At 30.8% G+C, this 24,341-nt stretch overlaps 1 protein-coding gene across 4 annotated transcripts in view; it reads right to left on the bottom strand.

The window, feature by feature from the left end:
* The window catches only part of p38b (p38b MAP kinase), a 65,543-nt gene that overhangs the window by 21,168 nt on the left and 20,034 nt on the right, over positions 1-24,341 (bottom strand). For 2 of the 4 annotated variants that reach the window (XM_076512556.1, XM_076512558.1), the window contains exons 4-11: positions 19,395-19,506; positions 17,050-17,079; positions 16,588-16,635; positions 16,288-16,402; positions 13,584-13,655; positions 5,474-5,553; positions 2,228-2,306; positions 1,512-1,685 (exon numbers count right to left, since the gene is read on the bottom strand). In XM_076512556.1, the coding sequence (XP_076368671.1) occupies positions 1,512-1,685; positions 2,228-2,306; positions 5,474-5,553; positions 13,584-13,655; positions 16,288-16,402; positions 16,588-16,635; positions 17,050-17,079; positions 19,395-19,506 (710 nt within the window). Of the gene's footprint in view, positions 1-1,511; positions 1,686-2,227; positions 2,307-3,476; positions 3,557-5,473; positions 5,554-13,583; positions 13,656-16,287; positions 16,403-16,587; positions 16,636-17,049; positions 17,080-19,394; positions 19,507-24,341 lie in introns of all 4 variants that reach the window. The other 2 variants (XM_076512557.1, XM_076512560.1) reach the window with 1 other exon arrangement.

The following is a 24,341-nucleotide window of genomic DNA, read 5'->3' as shown; positions in this document are numbered from 1 at the left end:
TGCTGAGAAACATGGGGAGTAACCAAATCACATTACAAACAGATACGTGGAGCAAACAAATGCAGATGAAGCAAGCAAGATGTACTGGCAGACATGTGGAGCAACCATGAGGTTCAAGAAATCTTGATACATTGTGATAAAAATCCTAAAACTGGATTGCTTTCAAAAGGTGGGCCTTTCTTCTTTTTCTTTTTTCTCCAGTTTGGCTCTGAAGAAGAAAGGTCCACTTTTCTTCTACAATCAGAATATAAAGTTTTTATCACTATGTGGAAATGCAGATAAGCCCAGCATGATGTACTAACAGGTATATGTAGTAATCAAATACAAAGGAAAAAAAAAAGATATTTCAATACAAAAGTTTGTGTTAATTAAGCTCAAACTATGATCACAATATCCTTACATCTTCTTTGGCAGAATGTCAATATTGTAGAAATGGGTGAGGAATGAATTTGCTAATTGATTATGTTCAAATAACAGATTATTTTAATGATTTAGCTATAAACAAGTTTATAATGCTACAATTTTGTTTTCAATACCTATTATAATCATGGCACCTAAAGCCCCTTGTGTAGCTTTGTGTTTTAAAATAAACAAACATAATAGAAATATAATTATGTGGACAGTTGAAATGACTGAAAATTATAACAATCAGGAGCTTTAAGTTAATTAGTTAATTCATTTCATTAATTAATTTCCTGACACTAATAAATTAAACTGAATAAACCTGAATTAATTGAAAATAATTAATGAAAAGTTATAAAGGCAATATGTTGATTACTGGATAGTAGAATAATTGAAAACAGTAATAACTTGAAACAATAACTGATTATTTTTCCATTACATTAACTAATGTACTTAATGCTCATAGATAATAAACTATATATTTTAATTGAGTCAATCAATCAACTCCTGTAAGTAGCAAATCAAGTCAGCAAGAATACTAATGAGGGAAATGGGTATGTTTACAACACATTCAAACCTGTAAGGTTTGAAAAACAATTGTACTAGCTAAAGTTGGGAGAACAAAAACTTTTCAGCCTAAGAAAACCACTGATGATTCTATCTTAGGTAGATCATTATTGGTTTAAACCTCTGAAAACTAGTATTGGTTAATAAATTAGAAGGCATTAACAATTTTTGCTTGAAAAATGCATTAGGGGTTAAATCATTATGAAATTACTTGTTCAAACCATAAGAAAGTAACATTGGTTCAGACCTACCTAGAGAGTGTATTATTGCATTAATCTATAAAAAAAGTATTACTTAATAAGGCTGCACTGGCTTATAACTTAAAAGTACTCATGGGTCAAACTTTGAAAAAGTATGAAAAACAAGGAAGGAGTTAAAACCATAAAATGTCATTTCAAACCTATGAAAAGTATTTCTGAATTAAATCATTAAAAGGTTTTAAAAACAGAGCTTAAGAAGACAAAGATGGATTAAGAAAACATATGAAGGCGTTATTATTACAAGACATCTGAATGAAAACAAAACAAAAACACCTGACTTACTCTTCCACTCTAACACAGCAAGATCTCTGTCTTCAAAGGATTCATCATAAGGTTCAGCAATTGGCTCATCACTTGGATCAGCATACTGGGCTAGATACGGGTGAGCTAAAGCTTCAGTAGCAGTGGGACGTTTGTCTGCATCTAATTCTAACATCTTCTCCAATAGATCGATTGCTGACAAATAAAATAAAAATATTCTATATAATAACTCATCATAACTGAGAACAACTAAAACATACCTACAGTGCAACCAATATTCAAGACTAATACTGACAATTAAGTGTACCTCAAAGTTTTAAAATCTTAACTCCTTAAAACTGAGAAGACACTACCAGCATCTGATAACAATTATGTCTCTTTAACTGAAAACTAATCCAAACCATATTTTCATCCACAAAATAAAGGAAGTTGAAATTTTATAAGGTATGGTGATAATTATTATGAAATCATGAAAGTAATTCCAGCAGGATGTACAAAAAATTATTGGTTTAATAGAGTTAAAGAGACCATGAATGAAGAAACATTCAAAACATCCTGAATATTACTTTGAAATTACCTTGACTCTTACAATCCAATACAGTTAGTTCTTTTTATGTTGTTAGTACAAAAACCTTGAAAATACATCTGAACTTCATTAAATTATTGAAAATCCTTCTGCTAAAAACAATGATAAAAACCAAAATAAAATTAATCCCTAAATAAATAACTAATTTTACCATTGGGATTAGCTCCTTTAAAGACATCTCTGAAGTTTTTCTTCTTCATTACAGGCAGTGAGCGAATATAATTCCTAGCCTAGAATAAAAAGAAGCCAATATATATTAATTTATATAAAACAGGAGAGTAAAACAAAAGTTAATTTTTCACTGCACACCTTGGTGGAGAGGCACCTCCAATCTTTTTATGTAAGCATCAAAATAAATATATTTTGATACAGTTCCATCTGATAACTTACATTATGTGAAGAAATGATTTAAACCATACAACTGCAAATGCAGGATAACAGTAATATTTAGTCTAAGAATAAACAAGCAAGCAGAAAAAAAAAACATCCCATTAGTCTAACATATAAGTTAAGAATTAAGAACCTAAGTTTATTATGATTAACATAATAACAAAAAAGCCTTATGAAAAATACTTCTTCGGAAAGTTATATAAAACAAAACTACAGTTAAGGCTAAACGTTCATGTTTTATACATATATCAATATAAATAAATAAATAAATGTCTTCAATACATTTATCCACACCAACTCAATAAACATGACTATTTGATACATCAGAAACAAATACATTTAAGGTCGGGAGAACATAACTATCTCAGCATTAGAAAAATCACTGCTAGCATCTAAGTTTTTTGGCACTACTTTAAAATACAAATAAACCTTTGACAAAATGCATCATTGTCAAAATATTAACTATATCTCACCCAGTATTATTACAGCTTTTACAATAGTGTCTCAAAGTTCACATATAAAACACTTGGAAGCAAAAATGAATAAAGACAAATATTTAAAATATATAAGAAAAGGTTACTCATACTAACAAAAATATAAACGTGTTATAAATCTGTGTTGACTTTGCAGCCTTTACGATTGATTTACTGGAACAGCTGAGCCTAAATAAAACTTTCAACAATTCATAACCAAATTTGTCTTCAATCACAAAGTTAAGTTTTTTTTAAATTATGACCTACATGTACACCAAGTTAGAATGAAGTCTAGAAAAATAAACAGCTACTAAAAATAGCAACTTGCATCTAAAATTCACCATCATCTTAATAATCTTTGATTAGGAAACAAATTTGTTTTTCAACTAAAATACAATACTGTTTTATTAATAAGTCAGCAAAATGAAAAGGTATAAATAGAATGTATGCCATTATTTGATTTACAGCAATCACCTACACTGTGATTAAAAAATTACAAGGACTCTACAGTAAGATTAAAGGCACACTTTAACCCACCTCCTCACTAGTAATTTTATTCATGAAATCCTGGGTTGGAGTCCCACATAACACCATGATTCGCATTAGTTGGTCAATATCTACTATGTGTTAAGGTCAGAATAACAGATACTAAAGAGAAAGATATTTTCTACAACTAACAATTAGATAATTATTATGCAGCATGCAAAGAGATAAATAAATAAAACTCAACCTACACATTTCATCATCAATGTTATTCTTTAAATAAAGGTTGATACTACTTAAACTGTTATACTAAATTAGCATTACATTTTGCATAGAAAAGTTAGAGTTATTAATCCTGCTCTAGTTTTATTTTTAAATGATAATACTGAATATTTTGGTTAGCTTAATAAAAAGAAAAGAGAAGCTGAAAGTATAATAACAAAGAAGCCATCAGATTACACAAGTGTGTGCTTGCCTGTGTAAGTATAAAGTTATCTCAAATGAAGTTTCAGGTCATATGAATAACAAAGATTCATTGAGATACAAAGATATTACATAATGTTTATCAGTAACAGATACATCTATCTTCAGAATATTAAAAAAAAATATGTAAACTCTACTTATGAGGGATGCACCATACACAAGCTTTAAATTAGGTTTTAAAGTTTTAAACACTTTTCAGTAAAGATACATACATGTATACAAGTTAAAAATAAACATAGTGGAATATCCAAATAATTTAAGCAAGTAAACAGTTTAGTTCTAAATATAACATTTTTGTTAACAATACTTCTATTATTCATATATGTTTGGCTTTACTGTTGTTTAGTATGAGATATATGCATGTGTATACTACTGCCAAACTACAGCTAAAGAACCAACTTTCAGAACTACATATAAAGAATACAACTATAATAGACCATGAGTGTGCAAGCACATAAAAGAAACCAGTACATTTTAGTTACTTAGTATTAAGTCTGTTACTCTCCACCCTGAAAATTCATGGATGACAATTAATAAATCTTTTGTACCAATTTCATTTCACTTTGTCACAGTAACAAGTTTAAAATACAGTATGCACCTATATCAAGAAAAGTAGTTCAGCAAATTGATTTACCATAATATTTTACTTTTACAACTGGGTTGGAACTTTTTTTTTCAACAAGGAAGCTAGGTTTCCAACAACTGACAAGTCAATGTATTATACTGTGTACTACAAAAATACCATTGAATAATACTTCAACAAATTATATCTTTGCTTCAGCTATAGAGATAATACGATACATTTCACGTAACTGGATTACATACGTTGTTTCTCTCTTTTTTGTTAAAGATGTGTGTGTTCATCATCCCTCCAAATACAAATGATGTTTACTTCACGTAGCAATGGCACCTATTTTTAACTGTTACAAGTTTCAAGTGAACTATAATATTTGAATAATAAAAGTGTGGGCTGCTATATTAGTACATAAATCTAAATACAAAGCACAATTATAATTCAACTAATTACATGCAATTCAGTAACACAAAAAAGGAAAATAATTTCGGTCAAATCAAATCATCAATTTGACTGACAGCATCTTCACGCTCCAATGAAAATGTTGTTAATACCTTGCCTTTCAAAAGTATGAGTTAAGAAAGCAGAAATCTTTAAAGCTAAAATACCTTAAGCCTTACCTTATCACAGTGTAGTAATGTTTGAGATTATCTCATTTCACATGCCATATATAAACCTTCAATCTTTGCAAAATAGAAAAAAAAAAGACATCAATACATTTTATACTGCTCTCAAAACCCTTTAATTCCACATTTGACTTGATGATGAAGGCCATCCATGATGAAGTTGTTATGCATTGTTAAAAGTTATTCACACACACAATTAGATCAATCACCCTCTGTTGCAAAGACCAATAAGGTAATGGGTAAAAATTCCATAAAATAATCAGTATTATTCATTCAAAATTGCAAGATAATTTTCTGCTTGCATGAAAACCACAGGTAAGGAAGGATTGTTAACAAGAGAGAATACAGGAAGTGTGTTAAACAGGTACCTCTTCACTGGAAATTTTGGCTAAGAGAGAATCATCAGGTGTCCCAACCAGGCCCATTATTCTGGTAAGCTGATCAATGTCTGCAAGGCATTAAGGAGAAAACAGTAATATATAGAAATGGGATATTCAGGAAAAGTGCAATAACACCAGTGACATGTGTAAAAATATGGTGGTATCTAGAAGTATGAAATCTAACATATGACAAAACTTTTTCACTGTATTTTGTTATATTGCACTATTTACTCTAGAAAGGTCACAGTATGGACAAATAAAATACTACTTTGCTTCTGTAATATTAATGTCACCTTAAGTTATACAGAATGTTGATATGACAGGCATCAATTTCATTTAAATATTCAACCTGATACAACCAAACTCAAAGGTAGAAACGTGCCATCCCATACATGCTTTCATACTGTTAAATATCTTACTAAAGTCCGTGCAACTTATCATACTATCAACACAGCAGAAACATCAACAGATAGTTACTATTTCCTATAGAAAAACTTTGGTTTACTGATACTGCACTGATTTTTGTTCAATATGAGCACACACACACAAAAGACAAATACTTCTTGACTCCTCTAAAACAAATTTAAGAAGGCATTTTATTTTAACACACAACTAGCATATATAACAATTACAACAAAGATTTAATGTAGAAAATCAAATACCAAATACAAATTAAAAGGAAACAGGTCAGAAAACAATTCATTAAAATCAAGCCACATCACTGAAATGTTTGCAACAGCTGGAAAGACACAAACACAAGTGAAACAAGAGCCACAGAACAAATCAAAACAAAAGAAACTTAAGCCTAAAATAGAAATTGAATAATTAGCACAAAGCAATACTTAGATACAAAGTGGAAAAACAATTACTTTTACATACATGTTATATTTAAATGTCTTTTTCTTTAATGATACAATAATAAATATTTTATATGAATTTTACTCAGTTGAAAAAAAGCTTTTATTATTTCAACTCACAAAAGTTTGGTCAATGCTTTAAGGAAATTTTCTTAGTTATCATGTAAATAATAGACCATTAAATAAAGTTGTATTTGTATGGTGTATGTATGACGTGTTGAATTGTATAACCAGAAAAACAAAATATTAAATATGTGCATTTCTATGAATATCTTGTAGGCAGGTTTCTCCAAAAGTCACAGATGACCCATTCCAAAGGAGTGGCAATCTACAGTAATTAATACATATTTTTACCAAGTCCAAAAGAACTACTAATAGGGATACTGCATAGAACTTTAGCCATATCATTCTTCTTTACATATCCATATTAAATTGTTTAAAAACACTGACCAATTTTCAGTTGGAATTTTTATAATTGTTCAGTCCAAATATAAAAATGTTTCATATCACTAAGTACATTAACTGACTGTTTTGAATTGTTTAGCTTCACATTAAAAACGTATAAAGTTGAAATTAAAAGTAATGAAACTTTCCCTTCACATGAAAAACAACTTGAATATTTACTTCCTATAAATTAATATTTAATTATCCAATTCCAGTTATTCTATGACATAACAGAAAATCTTCCCAAGTACACTTATACTAATCAAGAACACTAAACCTAAACAATATAAAGTAGTAATACTGATAACTGTTTACTAAAAACAAACACTAAACTGATAATAAAAATTAAAATTATAAGAATATGCTTTAGCTTTCTATGTGCTAGTTAGCTCAGCTATGTGAAGAACTGTTACATCTTTAACTTGTTTCACTTGATAAAATCGTATTTTAAAACTGAAGTCAATGGTAACATTAGTCTTAATTAGCTCTCCTTTGATTTTACAGATACATCTATACCAACCTTAAGACCATTTCTATGAATTTACATAAAAAAATATTACTCTGAGGTACAGACTAACAAAATGAGAGCTGATATGTAAATTAAAAAAACTGAAAATAAAATTAAAGATAAGATAGACAGTTACTCTCAAATATATTCAAGAACTTTCATTTTAACACGTTACGTTTCAGCTTGGGTCAGGCGCTATAAATAGAGATAAGGAATAAGTAAAAGAAATGTGAAGGGCAACCAGAAATGATTAGCTAACACCATATAACAAATATGCATTTAAGCCAATAGAATAGAAATATTTCCTTTCTGCTTTTTATATTTTACCTGTGTTTTTGTAGTTGTTTGATCACTAAAAAAGTGTGATTCAGAAGACTTACAGTAATGTATCCAAATATATAGGATATTTTTACCTCCTATACAGTACAATGTATGTACTGTACAAGTATGGTTGATGCATTATGTTGTTAAAATTAGCACAAATTATTATTACACAAAATACAGTTAAAAGTAGGACAAATAAGTAATCAACCTGGTAACAATCCACATGGATGCCATGATATGGTTTTCCAAAATATCACAAACTAGGCATTTCTTACATCCAATTGCTTCTATCTAAAAATCCCAGTGAATGACTAACTTGGCCACTGAAAAGAACTCTTACTCTTGAACTTCATCCCTACTAACATGAAAAATTTTAGACTTTCTTAATAATTCAACTCCTGAAAATATGTTTTTCAGAGTGGACTTGTAAGAATTGTAGACTTACATTTCCATTTAAAGCAATATTGTGAGTGCTCTTAATTTCAAGAGTTTTTTTTAAAAATAAAGAAACTGAAAAATCCAATACGAGGTTGATTAGCCCCACCTTTTGCCATTATGCTACAATATTAAATAATATATCACATACTGCCCCTGTAAACATGACTTTCTATTACTCAACCTTCATACCCTGGTTCTAACTATTTATATGAATTATTCCTATATAAAACTGAAGTTGTTAGACTGATTATTTTACCTCAAATGTATATCAACAACATAATGGATAACAATAATTCATGTTTGTTCTAATAAAGAATATACTTAGATGGCTTATCGTAAAACTTTTAAACCACAATCTCTATAGAGCTATAGCCAGTTCCAGCAACATGCAATCTCTGGTTATTGTTTGATCATTAGACCTGGAAGGATCAGGTGTACAATGGACCTTTATCTCCCTTCTTGGCAGTTCTATAAGTGCTTGGATCTGTTCAATGAAGTAATTACAAGAAGTGAGTAAAACTTGAATCAATATCAAAGAGAAGCTTCTCTCTCTCTCTCTCTCTATTGTCTAGCATTCACATCTGTTTATTTAACTGTTTAGGTGATATCCTCTCAATTAATCACTACTAGTTTACAATGTTTATAATACTGCTGTTAGGTGATATCTTCTCAGTTCCTATTGGCTTACATTCACCTCGGTTTATAAGATTATTGTTAGTGTATCTTCTCAGTTCCTATTGACTCACATTCATTTATGTCTATAAGACTGTTGTCAAGTGATATCTTCTCAATTTCTATTGGCTTACATTCATCTATGTCTACAAGACTGTTAAGTGATATCTTCTCAGTTCCTATTGGTTTACATTCATCTCTATTTATAAGACAGTTAGATAATATCTTTTCAGTTTCTTTTGGCTTACATTCATCTCTGTTTATATGACGGTTATTATATCTTCTCAGTTAATCACTACTGGCTTATGTTAATCTCTGTTTATAACACCATTGTTAGGTGATATCTTCTGTTCCTGTCAGATGACATTCATCTCTGTTTACGTGACTCTTATCTTTTCAGTTGATCACCTGGCTTGCATTCATCACTGTTTTATTGATTAATGTTAACTAGTATCTTTACAGTTATTCACAACTGGCTGATTTTCTTGTTTTCTACTTTTATAACTTATATCATTTATGTTTACCTCAGAACAAAATGTTGTGCATCAAAATGAAAATTTTTTGAAAGTATTTGTGAACAACTATTTTATCTTTCATTTTATTTCAACTTTTTTAAAATTTACCTCTAAATGAAGTCATTATTTGCCATACTTGGAAAACAATTCTCAGGTTTAAAATAATTAAAGCAACTATATATTTTAATACTATTTTATGGTAAAACTGAAATTTAAGTTTTTACTACATAAGCTTCAAACATTTGCAAGAGATTAAATCCTACATAAATATTAAAAACAAAAAGGAAAAATTTTTTTCACTCTTAAGCCTAACTTATGCACGATATCACTCGAACTTTATTGTTAAAATACAGAAGTTAATCAGGGTAGATCAAAATAAAGTACACAAGCTAAAACAACAAACTTGCAAAGATGTATTTGCAAAACATGTCAGAGCATTTTATGCTGAATCCCAAAAAAGTTACAACTGAAAGTAAAAGAATAACCTGTAACAATATATCACCAAAACTATGTATTTTACATCCAGTACTGATAAGGCCTTTCACTCAGTAACAATGATCTTAAGGTTAGCTATGATACAACAAGCACAGCCGCAGTGGGTGAAATACCATTATTAAAGAACAACAACAATTATGATGTGAATCAGATTAAGCTAGTGAAGTGTAATTTTTATAAATTTATTATGGTTCATTCCCAAATCAGACTGAGGACTAATAAACATAATATATGTTTACTTTCATTAACTTTACTCATCAATCAGATATAATTAATGGATGAATAATCTATACTTCTAACAGATAAAAAATGTAGAATATGCAACATGTTCAATAAGTATTTACAGAGAAACAGATCCATACATGTGTCAGCTGAAATTTTGTTTTGTTGCTGTAAAACGAGTAAACAGGTACCAAACAATTCTCTCACTACTAAGACAAAACCAAATCCTCAGAGTATTGCCTGATACAAAAACTCAATAAAATTTTGACCCTACTCTTACATGTTTGGATGTCTAAATAATTTACATTGTTAAGATATGCCATAATGAAATACAATGATAACTGGTAAAATCATATTAAAAAAAACATATTAGACTGAATAATAGTATTTAGATTCACAGTGTTCACATCTTAGTGTTACCTCAAATTAAGAGTTAATTAAACCATAGAGTATTCATGTCTCAGTAATAACAGACCAAGAATTTGATCTTTATATTATGATACTTCACACTCTCTGTAAATCTATACAAACTTTTTCTCTAGGTTAAGAGCAAAACAGAAAAAAAAATTGAATTATCACTTTCATACTGAAAACACCTCCAAAGAAAATGAAAAGCAATGAAACTGAAACAACAGGACATAAAATACAGCATATAACTGGTCTTTTTTTTTTTTAAATCTAAATGACACCTGGTCAGTCATTTCTGTGCTTCAGGCATAGTTATTCCCAATTTTGAACTGAGAACCAAAAAAAAGGCAACCAATCAGCAGCACCCATCACCTGAAACAGATACTCATAACTGAATAGCAAAGATGACTTATTCCTATGGCACACCCAAAGCTAAAAGTGAACTTGGTAGCACACCATGTATTGAATCCAAGACTCCTGGATTGCCAATCCACTAGGCTGCACTTAGACCATAATCAATAGAGACAGAGTAAAAAAAAGGTTTTAACCTTTAAGAATATTTCACACTCTATGTAAAATATTTTGTTAAAACTTGAAAAAACAAACATTTCATTTAACTTTATTACTGAAACTGAGAATTTATGTTGAGAAATGTGTGTGTGTGTGTGTGTGTGTGTGTGTGTGTAAACAAATACATCAACAAAATAATTTTAAAATTAAAAAATGTGTAGTGTAACTCTGGATAATTAAATTCAAAAGAAGTAGGTTTTAGAGTGAATCAAAATTCACAGATGAGCTAAGATAAAAACAATTTACTTACATGGTCAAATGGAAGTATAAATCTAAACCTTAATCAGTACTAGGTGAGTACCAAGCTTAATATTTAATATTTTATAAAATATATTTCCAATAAAAAATATGAAAAAATAACCAACAAAAACTACTTGAACTATATTTGTGATACTCATATGCATACCAGTGTGTGAAAGGAATACAAAACAGTAAAAGGCCTATACTGCCCAAAAATATTTGAAAAGAGCCCGCAGTAAAAACTTGAACACATGCATGAGATTTTTGACATATGTGTCAACCTATACATTTCTCTATGCTGTATTCTAGTAAGTTAATATGCATAAAAAGGTGTTTCATTTACATTTCTATGATTCTAAACACAAAACATACTGATTTAATGCTAAAAATATCAAATAAAACTGTAAACATAACAGATGAAATAAACATTTTACTAATTTTCTTGTACATTATCAAAAAAACTATATTTAAAAAAGTACAATTCACTAAAAAACAGTTTATTAACAAAAATAATACTGACTTTGATCATGTAACTTTTACAGACAAACACTTCAAGCTGTGAATTAGTGAAACATGGGTGTGCAATGTATACTGCCTGATAACCAGGACAATAAATCTTACCATTGTACTTTGCCCATTGGACAAGTATGTTTTGCCTCCCCCCCTCGCATTGATAATTGTATTTCTAGAATTCTAGCACACACACAGGAACATTTAGAAATGTTTACCTCTGAACTTCAAATCAAAATTTTATACCAAAATATCAAATTCAAACATACAGTAAAACACATACTTAAATCAATGCACTATTATTGTTATTACAGTTCCTTTTTTTGTACACAAGAGCCCATTAGAGTTTAACTGGTAGCTGTAGGAAGAACGTATAACTTAGCAAAAAATTACAAAAAAGCTTTAATGTTATGAGAGTTTTTCTTAAATATCAGTTCTTGCATTGGATATGCTTCACTGTAACATGTGAATGTTAAAAGGCCATAAAATATGTGACTAAATATACATGGATAATCTAGCACATAAACTTTTTGACAAAACCAATCTGTCAATGCCATCATACTGATAAATATGCAGCATTTTGGCCAAAGAAGACCTAAATGTATATATATAGTTTTGTTAAATAATGAAATATACACTTGTTATGAAAGGTTAAGTTTTTTTTCACATGGTTTTGATGTAACTGGTACAAATACAATACAAAACTTACTGTACACATTCTTTTCAAACAAGATGCTTTGTCAAAAACAAATGTCCACTGATATTTAATATCATAACTAGATACTACATCAGTCGAAACAAATTCACCAGTTTTGATTTAAAACACTATACTGAATTTTAAAAGACTAGTAAAATTGCTATTCAATAAACTATAAGAGAATATTAGCCTACAGAAACCCAAAAAGATTAAATTAATGCAGAATTTTTTCTATCTTAAACAAGTTATTAAGCCTATAAATAAAGGAAGGAAAAATCACAACAAAATAATATGTTCAGTACATGAAAAAAGAAGTTTTAGGTACAGTTACTGTCTGAAGCATTTCCACTGACCATTGATAAATAACTAATTCAAAGCATTCAAGACATGATTTTAAAAAATAAGAAATTTCATAAAAAACAAACCTGGCCAAACAGCTTTTTTCATAGTTGGCATTACTTTAACAGTTTTTTAAAATTAAAAAAAATATTTTTATGTTTGTTTACATTGTTACTCAGACACAAGTGAGTACAATAATCATTAAATAAATTATGGAATTTTTAGTGTTAGTTTTGTAAATTAATTTCATTATTGTTTAGCATTCTGGTTATAATTTAAAATTTTCTTTAAAAAAAAGACTAACTTTTTTAAAAATCATTTTGCTTTACTTATGCCATACAAACTATCTTGTGTAAAAAAATAATGCCAATCGAGCATACAAAAATGATCACTTCAGTACAACAGTGACCAACCTCCTTTCTATCTTTGGTTTGGAAAGAACACTCAGCAATTTATTGATCAAATCTTAATGAATTTTAACAAAGTCTCCCATTTTCTATTAGTTAATCTCTACATGAAATGTTATTTAAAATGTTTATATGTAATTACATTAGATTAAATAAGACAAAAGATTAAAGAAATGAGGGTAATTAAAGATAATGTTATTACAAAAATTCTCAGGATCCTTTAAATAAATAAAGCTTTACTAGAAAACATTACCCAACAATTTTCATTTGGGAACCAGTTTCCTGTTGTTTTTTGCATATTAAACAAAACTAAAAAGAGTAAAGATATTGAAATAAAAGAACATAAGTTACATCTGTTTACTAGAGTATGCTTGTAAATGAAATACAAACTGAATAAGAGTTGTTTCATGCCAAACAGCTGCTTTAAACTAAATAATCTGGTTAAAGGATACGGTCAGTTCCTGGGAAGAGAGTTCTTGATGTTATAAGCTCAGCCATGATACATCCTACTGACCAGATATCCACTATAAAAAAATTACAATTGAAAACAAAAATATCCTTAAAATCCAAATTTTGATACAAAAAGATTCAATAAGAAATAAGTGTACAGAAATGTACTTCTCCAGAGAACATTTCAATGTTTTCATTACACTATATCTTTATTAACAAGCTCCCCTAAGCACTTAAAATCACTATCACTTTGTAACAATGATATTTACAGAGATAAAAAATAAAAAGGTCCTATTTCAGCTACTTGTTAACACAACTAGTGCAACAGTAGTTTTATTTTATAAAGTATTTATTAAGTTGCATCTTTAGTTATTCAACCCAAAGTAAAAATATTTGTTAAGCTAAACTTATCAATTTAATCACTAGTAGTGATTTCAGATTAAAAGATCTTAGTTAGGATATACCATCCCACCTGCAACAAATTGCAAAGATATTCTGTTTAAGTAAAGCTATTAAAAATGTGCTGTGTAATACATTTATCATTTCAGAAATAAAGTTGTCAAATTAAAGTTAGCAACTCAAAAAAGAAAGAAACATACCAGTTTTCTTCTCTTTAGACTCATGAACACAAAGAATGCATTATAGTTACAAACATGAAGACAAGTAATGGTATCTTATTTACTGTTCCTGTACAGTTATTGTTAGTATACCCTAAAATGTTATATAGACTAATGGGTGTGGTCATCAATACTGACAGTTCACAGATTGCACCTTTAGCAACATAGTTTAGTAATAATTTCAAACTATATTCTTTATTAGGTCTGGTTTTTAATTCATATTTTTACTAGAAACAAATACATGGTATTTTCAATTTAAGCAATACTTTATGCAACACACAAGCAAAATGGGATTAAAGCATAACCTTAATATAAAATTGCTAACCAGAGGGAGAGAAATAAGTGGGGCTGATTTTTTAACTTATGACAATAAGAACAAAGGACTAACTAAACAGTGCCCCCCCAATCAGGTTTTTGTCAAGCCCCCACTTAGTTCAACTCTCAGGCTACACCTTTACAACAGTAACTTTATTGATTTTATGGAGTTTATATAATTATTTTTATAATTAATCATTTATAGCTCACTAACAACTGACTTCAAGTAATAAGGTTTTTAAAAAATAACTTTTATCTATGGAATTATTCAATCCTTAAACTACAGGAGAGGTGTAATTTCAAACAACAGGTCACACCATCAAACTCAAAACTAAAAAACTATTTGGAACCCCTTAAACACAGTAATAGAATAGAAAGAATATATATACGTCTTTCAGTAGTTTCTTTGCTTTCTAACGAGAAATATGTAGTTGTCCCTACTTCATTTTGACAGATTACCAACAGGTTTTTTTATAACACTATATAATAATCAATATTCTGAATCATTTGAAATAACACAACCTTTGTATCTTGGTTACAACCTGCAATGACTTATTACTCTTAACATATTCACTCTTAGAGCACATTTTTATCTCAGACTATAATATGATTTTCTATCAATTTATAAGAAAGTACATATTGATCTATACATGCACTTTTATTTATGTCAAGACATTTATTTTTAAATTCTGATGTATTGGCCCTTCTTAGATCCTATAAATATTCCAGAGCTTCCCACTTTATATCTACTTGTCTGGTTCTTTATTTATAAAAAAAAAAAAGCAGCTTTTCATACAGACATCCTTTTCAACACATGCCACAAAATTATACCAAAAAACATTTAAGATTTAATTGGGGTAATTCGTTACAGTATACAAATAAACTTGACATGAAAATATAGCTAATAATCCAAGTTTTAACATATGATTTAATTTTTTAATTGAATAAAGCAATGGAAATTTGTTCTACTATCTCCTCTTGTATAATGTATTTACCACCCCTCCAAGAAGTATGTAGTTGAACACAAGTTACTCATAACAATGTCATTACCTAAACAAAACAATTTTTATATATCTTGCACCTCAATTTATTAATGCCACAAACTAGAAAATCAGACCCTATTGCCACACCCACATGTTACATCCTCTCTTTCTTAAGTTGCCAATAGTTTTCTCTGATATTTAATACCATATTATTTATAACCAATATAAAGTTAAGGTTTTAACCTATCAAATGAAATATTATACTACATTGTTTTTCGTACAGAGAATTATCTATTTTTCTTCCAGTTCAAACTTTATTGCAATGAGAAACATAGTGATGTGCCTATCTAAATTTTTAATAGTTCTTATCACATAGTCAGAAAGCCAAAAAAAAAGAAGAAAAAAGATAAATATAACATATTGTCTGCTTTATACATGTTGTTATACTGTCTTCTTTGGTGCATTATTTATTTAAATTAAAAGCATTAACATAAAATAATAGGGTTAAGTTTCATAAATAAGAAGTAACAATCAGATCAGGTTAGATCAGGTGCAACAAAGAATAATACTAATAAAAAAAAATTGTAATGAAGTGTACTTGCAAGTAGGCTATGTAACTTAATAGAATAATGTGAGAAATAAGTATGAACATATAGAAGTTATAGTATGGAAACTATAATGTTCAATTTGGAATCAAAGACTCAACCAATTTGACCAGTCCTTTAGCAAAAATGATAATGCAGTTAAGTGTAACAGGATTGTTATGCTAGTTTTTTTAGTTGTATCTTTACCTGTCTGGTTGTATCTCATCCAGTTCAACATGATTTCTGGTGCTCGATACCATCTAGTGGCAACGTAACCAGTCATCTGTGACTCAGCTTGCCTCGCAAGTCCAAAGTCCAAGATCTGAAGTATAAGAGGAAAACCACTCAAACTTTTAACATACACTGTATCATACAAGTGGTTACTATTCTGTAGGTGAAATAACAATAAGAGTACCATAACTGAATCTGTATTATTAAATAACACACACCTCTCAAATAGATGGATATGATCCTACAGAGTACAAGTCAAATCATAAAACTACTTACCTTGAGTTCACAGTCTTCATTTACAGCAATATTGCTTGGCTTCAAGTCCTGGAAGTCACAAAAATGAACATTTAGCAACCTAGAATTATAACAACTTGAACCTACTTTGTAGTAATAATAAAAAGAACAGTATAGTATTCTAGCTACTAAATGACAAACTACTGAAACAAAACAATAAAAAAAGGGGAAGAACTGCTATATACAAGGGTAATGAATTAACAAGAAATAAAAGTAATAGAAAAATATTAAAAGGAAATAAAAAGTTATTCAACTAACCTCAGGTAAAGAAACAAAGGAGAATGTAATAATGTTTCTGGAAGATTTAATTTATTTACAAGTAGTAAGGAAATACACAAAGAGAACTTCTAAAATATGAATTACATTAAAATACTACATACGGAGTAGTAACCTTAGAAACATGAAAATTAAAAGGTACATGGGAATTTGTTAAATTCAACTTACCCGATGAATAATACCAGCAGAATGGATGTACTGTAAATATTTCAAAAACAGATCAAATTAAAACAAGTTAGTCAATAGAAGCATATAAAATCTTGAAAACTAGTTAATGACAGAATAAATTAAGATTATTTCATTCTTTCTGGTATGTGCGATTAACTGCAACCAACTTTTGATAAGCTATTCTTGGACTTCCATCATAAAACAAAAAATTTAATTAATACTTAAAAGTAATGCAAGATATTAATATACACAAATACATCATTCAACTGTACCTGATGCAAACACGTAACTTCATGTACGCCACACTTAAAATAATGATCAATATATGTAAAACTTGGATTTTCATAAAATATATTAAGATAGTGCCTGTAAGTTTATTTAGCTTACCTGGTTACTTTGCCCTCTTATGCCTGTCTACTAGTCAGTATAGATGTAAATACTTAATTACAGTATAGTCACTTATACAGGTCTTTTTGGCAACCATAGTGTTATTCTATTTGAAATCACTATGGTAACCTTACACTCCATAATTACAAAAATAAATCTTTTTTATCAGTCAAACTACAGAACAGTTATGTTGGTTAAACCACTTAATACTCTTATATTCATTGTTCTAGTTCAAATTAGTATAGACAATTCACATTGACTTAGCTCTATTTAACTTTGGCCATTTTAAACATCAGTTTAGTTGTTTTTTTTGTTTTGTCTGATCACCCTGCACTGCTATGCTTTTGTTTGCTACTAAAGTGGACCTGGTTAGTTTGCAAACCACATTTAGCTTTGTTAGCAATTTAAGTTGATCATTTTACACAAATATATTAATTAGGGTTATTGGACTCAGTACTGGCATAGTTGGTTTAAACCACTTACATAACCATTACATTTTACAGTTTTAGACCTCCATTTAACTCTGTTTATCAGTTCCGATCACATTTATTTGTATTAGTAAGTCATTAATATGTTTACTCATACTAATCAAAGTTGATTTACACTATTACTTTTGATTATTTTAGTCCAACAATGTTAAGCCTATTTTTTTGGTAGTGTTAACACAATATAACATACAGAGATGATGGAATGATTTGGTCCTTCAATGCTATAAATATTCTCTTGAATCTAAAATGTAAGCAGACAAATAATATTTGGTAAAATGCAACTATAGCAAAATTCAGTTGTTTTTTATTATCCTCGAGTCTACAAATACAATCTAGTCCACACTGAAATACCACATGACAAGAAGCCTTTGGATGGAGGTAAGGCTAGATAAAATTTTAAAAGTGCTAAGTCAAACTTGAGCACATGAAAAAAAGTTAAGGTTTGACACATTTGTCCAGATATTTTTCTAATACAATGTTACAAGTGCTGTAATGATTGAAAGGACAGAACACTGAATGTATGGCTTGTCAATTATTTTTCACAGAAAAGTGAATCTGCTACTGCACTTACAATTTAATATGTATACTGACTGATATATACTAAATAGTTATTACTTTAATTTACAGGCCCATACTGTTATCAAAACCTTAATATTTCTTATAAAGTTTTGTTTTAATTGTTGATTTTAATTATTTTTTCAAAGATTCTAAGAATAACATTAAACAACTGTGTAAAGTTTTAGCACCCACTGGAAATAGTTTACATACATTTTAACCTTACAGTATGTATCTTCATTAAGCAACAGAAAATAAAAATATTGTTTCTCAAAAAAAGCTTCAACACATGGCTAAGGTTTTCTTTAAAACATTTCAGAAGAATTACAGTTATCCACTTCACTAATCAGGTTTACATGAAGTTCACAAAAAATATCTGAAAAATTCTAACAATACACTGAACAAGTTTATAATTTTATAAGAATAAATTTTTACAAAGTGGTGTGTGTGTGTGTGTGTGTGTGTGTGTGTGTGTGTGTGTGTGTGTGTGTGTGTGTGTGTGTACATTCTTAATAAATAGTGTTACTAATGTGGATTAGTGAAATCACAAGTTAAAGGTGCTTTAGGTTAATAAAACAGTATTCAAAGATAGATTTTTCAACACTTATGAATACAAACTGCTCATACTAATCATAATAATAATCAGAGAATTGTGAAACAAAGTATCAGATGTTTTAAGTATTTAAAATCAGTACCAATACTATACTGAGTCTTGTAAACTCAAAGACTATTAAAATGTGACATTGGTAATGATTATATGATATGCATTGTATTCTTAAAACTTAACCCAAAAGGCTAAAAACAAGGTCACCATTTATCTTGTTTAATGTATCTAAACAAAAGTGCTATCTACCACTAAAGTGTTTTGATGCTGTCCAAAATATGTGTTGTTACAACGCAACACAGTGTACTTACTTTTAGTCCTCTGAGGACTTGGTAGATAAGGAACTGTACGTGATCGTCACTTAGTTTCTGAGTTCTGATAATGTTGTTCAAATCAGAACCCATTAGGTGGGTTACCAAATATCTGTAAATCAAATTTTTTGTAAGCTTAAGACATTTTTGAACAAAAAAAAGTATATATATCACATTTCCTATAAAAGTTATTTCACAATAAATCATAGTAAAAATAAGCTGAAGCCATTTGTTTCACCATAAAGATAGCATATGGTAAGAAATACAAATTTGTTAATTTAATACAAATTATACCAAGCTTTTAGAAGGGCTTCATCTTCCACAAACACTCACTAACTATCATTACATTACCACTTTCATCCCTGGATATACCCAGGACAATTTTTACAGAGATATACCCAGTGTTTACATTTGTAAGAAAAATAACATTTCATTATTTTTTAGCTAAACATTTTAGTTTTACCCAAAAATAACAACAACAGTGCAAGCATGCTTTAAATAAATAGTTTCATTTGGTATGCTTGACTTGGCAAACCACATTTGTTTTTAGGCATTAATTACCTGTTCCCCTTTATAGGTTTCATTCAGCGTTCAAAATAATTTACTCTCAGAAATGAACAGTAAACTGCAATATATATATATATATATTAATAATTATGCAGAGGATATATTTATTTTGTATAACCCCATTCTGTGCTGTGTAAAAATACAAAAATCACATCTAACAACTTAAATGTACTACTTAAAACCTAGCCATATTTTCATCTTCATTTTAAGTTGTGAATAAGCCCCTGTTAATATTGGCAGTGACTACATGGACTGAGAGTGGTTACTAAGCAACATTTACTGCATACTTGTAGGAACCTGATAATAAAATACTTTAATTCCAAAATCTTAAGTTTAATTACAAAACAAAATAAAAAAGGAGGAAAAATATTTAACTTCACTAAGCTAACCATTAAGTGGTTGGATGGTTTGGTGCTTTCTGGCACAAAGCAACTAGGCTGTCTGTGCCAAACATCCAGCAAAAGGTTAAAATTAAATTTAGTAAAATTCATGAAAGGAAATTAAGGTAAAACAAAACAAAGTTTAAAAGAAACAACATAAATATCATTAAAACCAATGTTTACATCCAGTCTACAGTGGTAAGAGAAAAACTACAATAACACAAGTTGTAAAGGAATTTCTATAGCATAATTGTAATTATCATAACTTGCTAGGATGACTAACAGGAAGTTCAAACAACAGCATTAGTCATTTAAAGTTGGCCTTTCCAGTCCTGGTTTCGAGTTATTTGATGTTACAAACATTTTCTAATTTCAAATTGAGCTAGATGGACTTTGATTCTTGAAAGGGAATCACATTAAAAAAGGTTTAATGTATAAATTAAAAAACTTAAATAGCATTAAAAAGATTAATGCCTTTAATAAACTAAAAACATTTCCAAGGTGGACAGTGTCACTATCACCAATAATACTGTCTAACATTATGGATAAACCTCAGGACAGAACATGTTTAAAGTGGTGTCATCGTTGAAAATCGTAACAATGGCAAGACAGTAAAATGTGGTTTATTGTGACTTGGGTGTTACACAGACAACACATTGGTGCACCAGTCCCAGATAAAAGAAAATAATGAGTTGAAAAACTGTGACCAATGTGTAGTCTAGTTGGGACAACTTCCTCTTTCCGATCCTTACGGAAGCAAGATGGTCAAAGTCCAACATGGGGTTTTATTTGGAAAAGCTTGTTTTCACGTTGCTTACTCCAAGTCAACTGCCAACTGGCATGGAATAGAGCCTTGAATACGGGACCATACTCCATGCATGGAACAGACACAGTGGTGAGAGTGTCAGAGCAGATAGATTTAGTTGCAGTGTCAGCAAGCTCGTTCTTGCGAATACTAACATGGCCCAGTACCCAGAAAAACTGGGTAGAGGTAGATGTTAAAGAGAAATGGGCCAGTCAGTTTTGAATATCAGTGAGAAGACGGTCAGTAGAGAACTAAGAAAGTCAGTATAAATAGTGCAGTTTGAGTACTGCTTAGCTTTTATGTGATCCAGGGCAAAGAAATGGCATACAGTTCAGCAGTGAACACAGAAGCTGTAGAGGGGATTCTGTGTGCAACAACAGAACCACAACAAACCATGGCAGAGCCCACATAGTCACCTGATTTTGAAACAACTATATAAATAGGAATGGAAAGATGGTTCAAACAGATGTTCAGCAAATGACAGATAGTATTTCCAACTGGTAGTGTCTGCTTTTCTCAGATGACTTAAAGATAGGTCACATTTGGGGACTGTAATAAGCCATGGTAGGAAAGGCTGATCAGTGGATACAGCAATGTTATCCAAGGACAGACCCAATTCATCCAACTGTACCAAGATATGAAGATCAAAAGGAGCAATGACAGATCTTCTGTTTTGAAAAAGTAAGGCTCACTGAGGAAGAAAAACACATCCCCAAGTGGGATGCTTTGGTAAGGAGCTTCCAAAAAGCTTCGAAGCATACAGTAAAGACAGTTGTAAACAGCGAAGGTGCAAAGAAGGTTCATGAGACTATGTATAAGCTCTGAACTGGGGAAATGCAGAAAGCCCCAGTGCAGAGCCAAAGTCCTTGATGATGAATGGGGTCCAGCATCTTTAAGGCCAATGGTTTGGCAAAGCCGTAGACCACTGATCCATAATCAAATTTCAATCTTATAAGAGCATGATATATCTTTAGCATAGAACATTGATCCTCTCCCCAAGTGGTGGAAAAGAGGACATGGAGGATGTTCAGTGCTCTTGTACATTTGACCCGTAGCTGCTTCATGTGTGGTATAAAGGTCAGCTTACAGTCAAAAATAAGCCCCAAGAACTTTGTTTTAGGGACCACAAGCAGAACAAGTTCACCGATATGGAGTTTAGGATCATGGTGAATACCCTGTTGGAGGCAAAAGTGCATGCAAATGGTTTTTAGAGAATGAGAAGTTAAATCAATTTGCTATGGTCCACTTCAGTAAACGATTAAGGGCAGCCTGTAGCTTCCACTCAATACACCTCATGTTCGACTACTGACATGAGATGTGAAAGTCATCGACATAGAGCCCATTTGCAACAGTGAGAGGAAGATGTTCAGTTATGGCATTAATTTTTATACTGAAAAGCGTGACACTCAAAACACAGCCCTGAGGGACTCCAAGTTCCTATAGAAAAGAATAGGAAAATCTCAAACCCACATGAACTTGGAATCTCCCATCCATTAAAATTTTTTTAAATGGGCAAATAAATGGCCATGCAACCCATATATATGGAGGTCTTGCAAAATGCCATACCTCCATATTGTATCATAAGTCTTCTCCACATCACAGAATATTGATACAAGATGTTGTCGTTTGAAAAAGGTTTCTCTGATTGATGTTTCAAGTCAAATCGGGTGGTCCACGGTGGAGCACTGTCGTTGGAACCCACACTGGGTGGGCGAAAGGAGGTTGTTTGATTTGAGGAACCGAATGAGACGAGCATTAACCATCCTCTCTAAGGTCTTACAGAGACAGCTCATAAAAGCAATTGGACGGTAGTTTGAAGGAATCTTGCAATCCTTCCCAAGCTTAGAGAAAGGTTGGAAAACAGCCTGGTGGCAGGCATCAGGAAAAACTTTCTCCTGCCAACTCCAGTTAAAAACAATTAGAAGAACAGTAAGAGGAGCAGGAGATAGATGGCACAGCATTTCATAGTACACATCATCAGGTCCTACTGTTGTACTGCCAGACTGATGAAGAGCCAGTTTTAGTTCCACCACCAGTGTAAAGGGACAATTATAGTCATAGAGACAATTAGCTCGAAAGAAAGAGGTGATTGTTCTGCCCAAGTCTTAATGGCTAAGAAGAGGCAGGTTTATCTTTGCTGTTGAAAGAGAATTCCAGTGACTGAAGACTTGAACAAATGATCATTTTGCATCTTGAGGTTGGAGAAGATGTATCCGAGGAAATGCCTGTACCTGGAGCCAAAGGAAGTGGATCTTGAGATTTTCTGGAGTATATGTAAGGGGCAGAGATGGGTGTTGAAAGTGATCCATCAACTTTTTTAACCATGGAGATCAAAAGACTTTTTTATTTGATTTTAGAACGATTCTTTTGGAGGCATAGAGAGATCTGTCTGCACTCCCACTGTAGTAGTGAAAAGAAGTGCACCAGCATTTGTCCACAATGTCCATTAAAGCCTCAGGGTAAGTAATGTTATGAACTGTTTTCAAACGTTACGCCTCTTTCTTCCAACCATTTACAACAAGAACAAAAGTAGGACAGGTGATAGCCATTGCAATTGATGCAATGAGGGTCTGTTTCACACTCATAGGCATCACAGTCCTTGCCACCACAACGAGCACACACCAAGGAACTTTGACATAACATCTTTGAGTAACTGAACCACTGACACTGGAAATATCGGAGGATTTGAAATGTATGGTCGTACCCTGCAATTAAGATAATTTGCCTTGAAGTTGGCAGGTGAACATGGTGATGTAAATGTCAGAAATGAGGACATTGGATGGCATTGTAATTCCATCTTTGCAAATGGAGATACACCTCACTGCAGAAACTCCTTGAGTGGAGAAACCAGTGAGAATCTCTGACTCAGGGATGTTCTTCAAATCTCTCTCAACAATAATTCCTCATGATGATTTCAAAGTAGCATGAAGTGTAACCTCAATAGGTATATCCCCAATTGCTTTTAAATGCAAGAAGAGTTCACTGTGTTGAGATGTGGATGTTTCCACCAATATGTCACCAGATCAAAGCTTCTTGACTGACTTTGGAGAGCCAGCAAGTCCCTCTAGCCCCTTTTGAGTGAAAAAAGGGAGACATTTGCCCTAAAGGTTGGTCTGAAAAAGAATGTAGTATAAGAAAATTAGGTACAACAGGTGTTACAGATGTTGAAGATTGCTGCTCAGAGTCTTCAAGACA

This window comes from Tachypleus tridentatus, chromosome 7 (genome assembly GCF_004210375.1).
Source record: "Tachypleus tridentatus isolate NWPU-2018 chromosome 7, ASM421037v1, whole genome shotgun sequence".
In the NCBI taxonomy this organism is placed as follows: Eukaryota; Metazoa; Arthropoda; class Merostomata; order Xiphosura; family Limulidae; genus Tachypleus; species Tachypleus tridentatus.
Note: the sequence above shows the minus strand (reverse complement) of the source record. Positions and strands in the feature narration are given on the sequence as shown.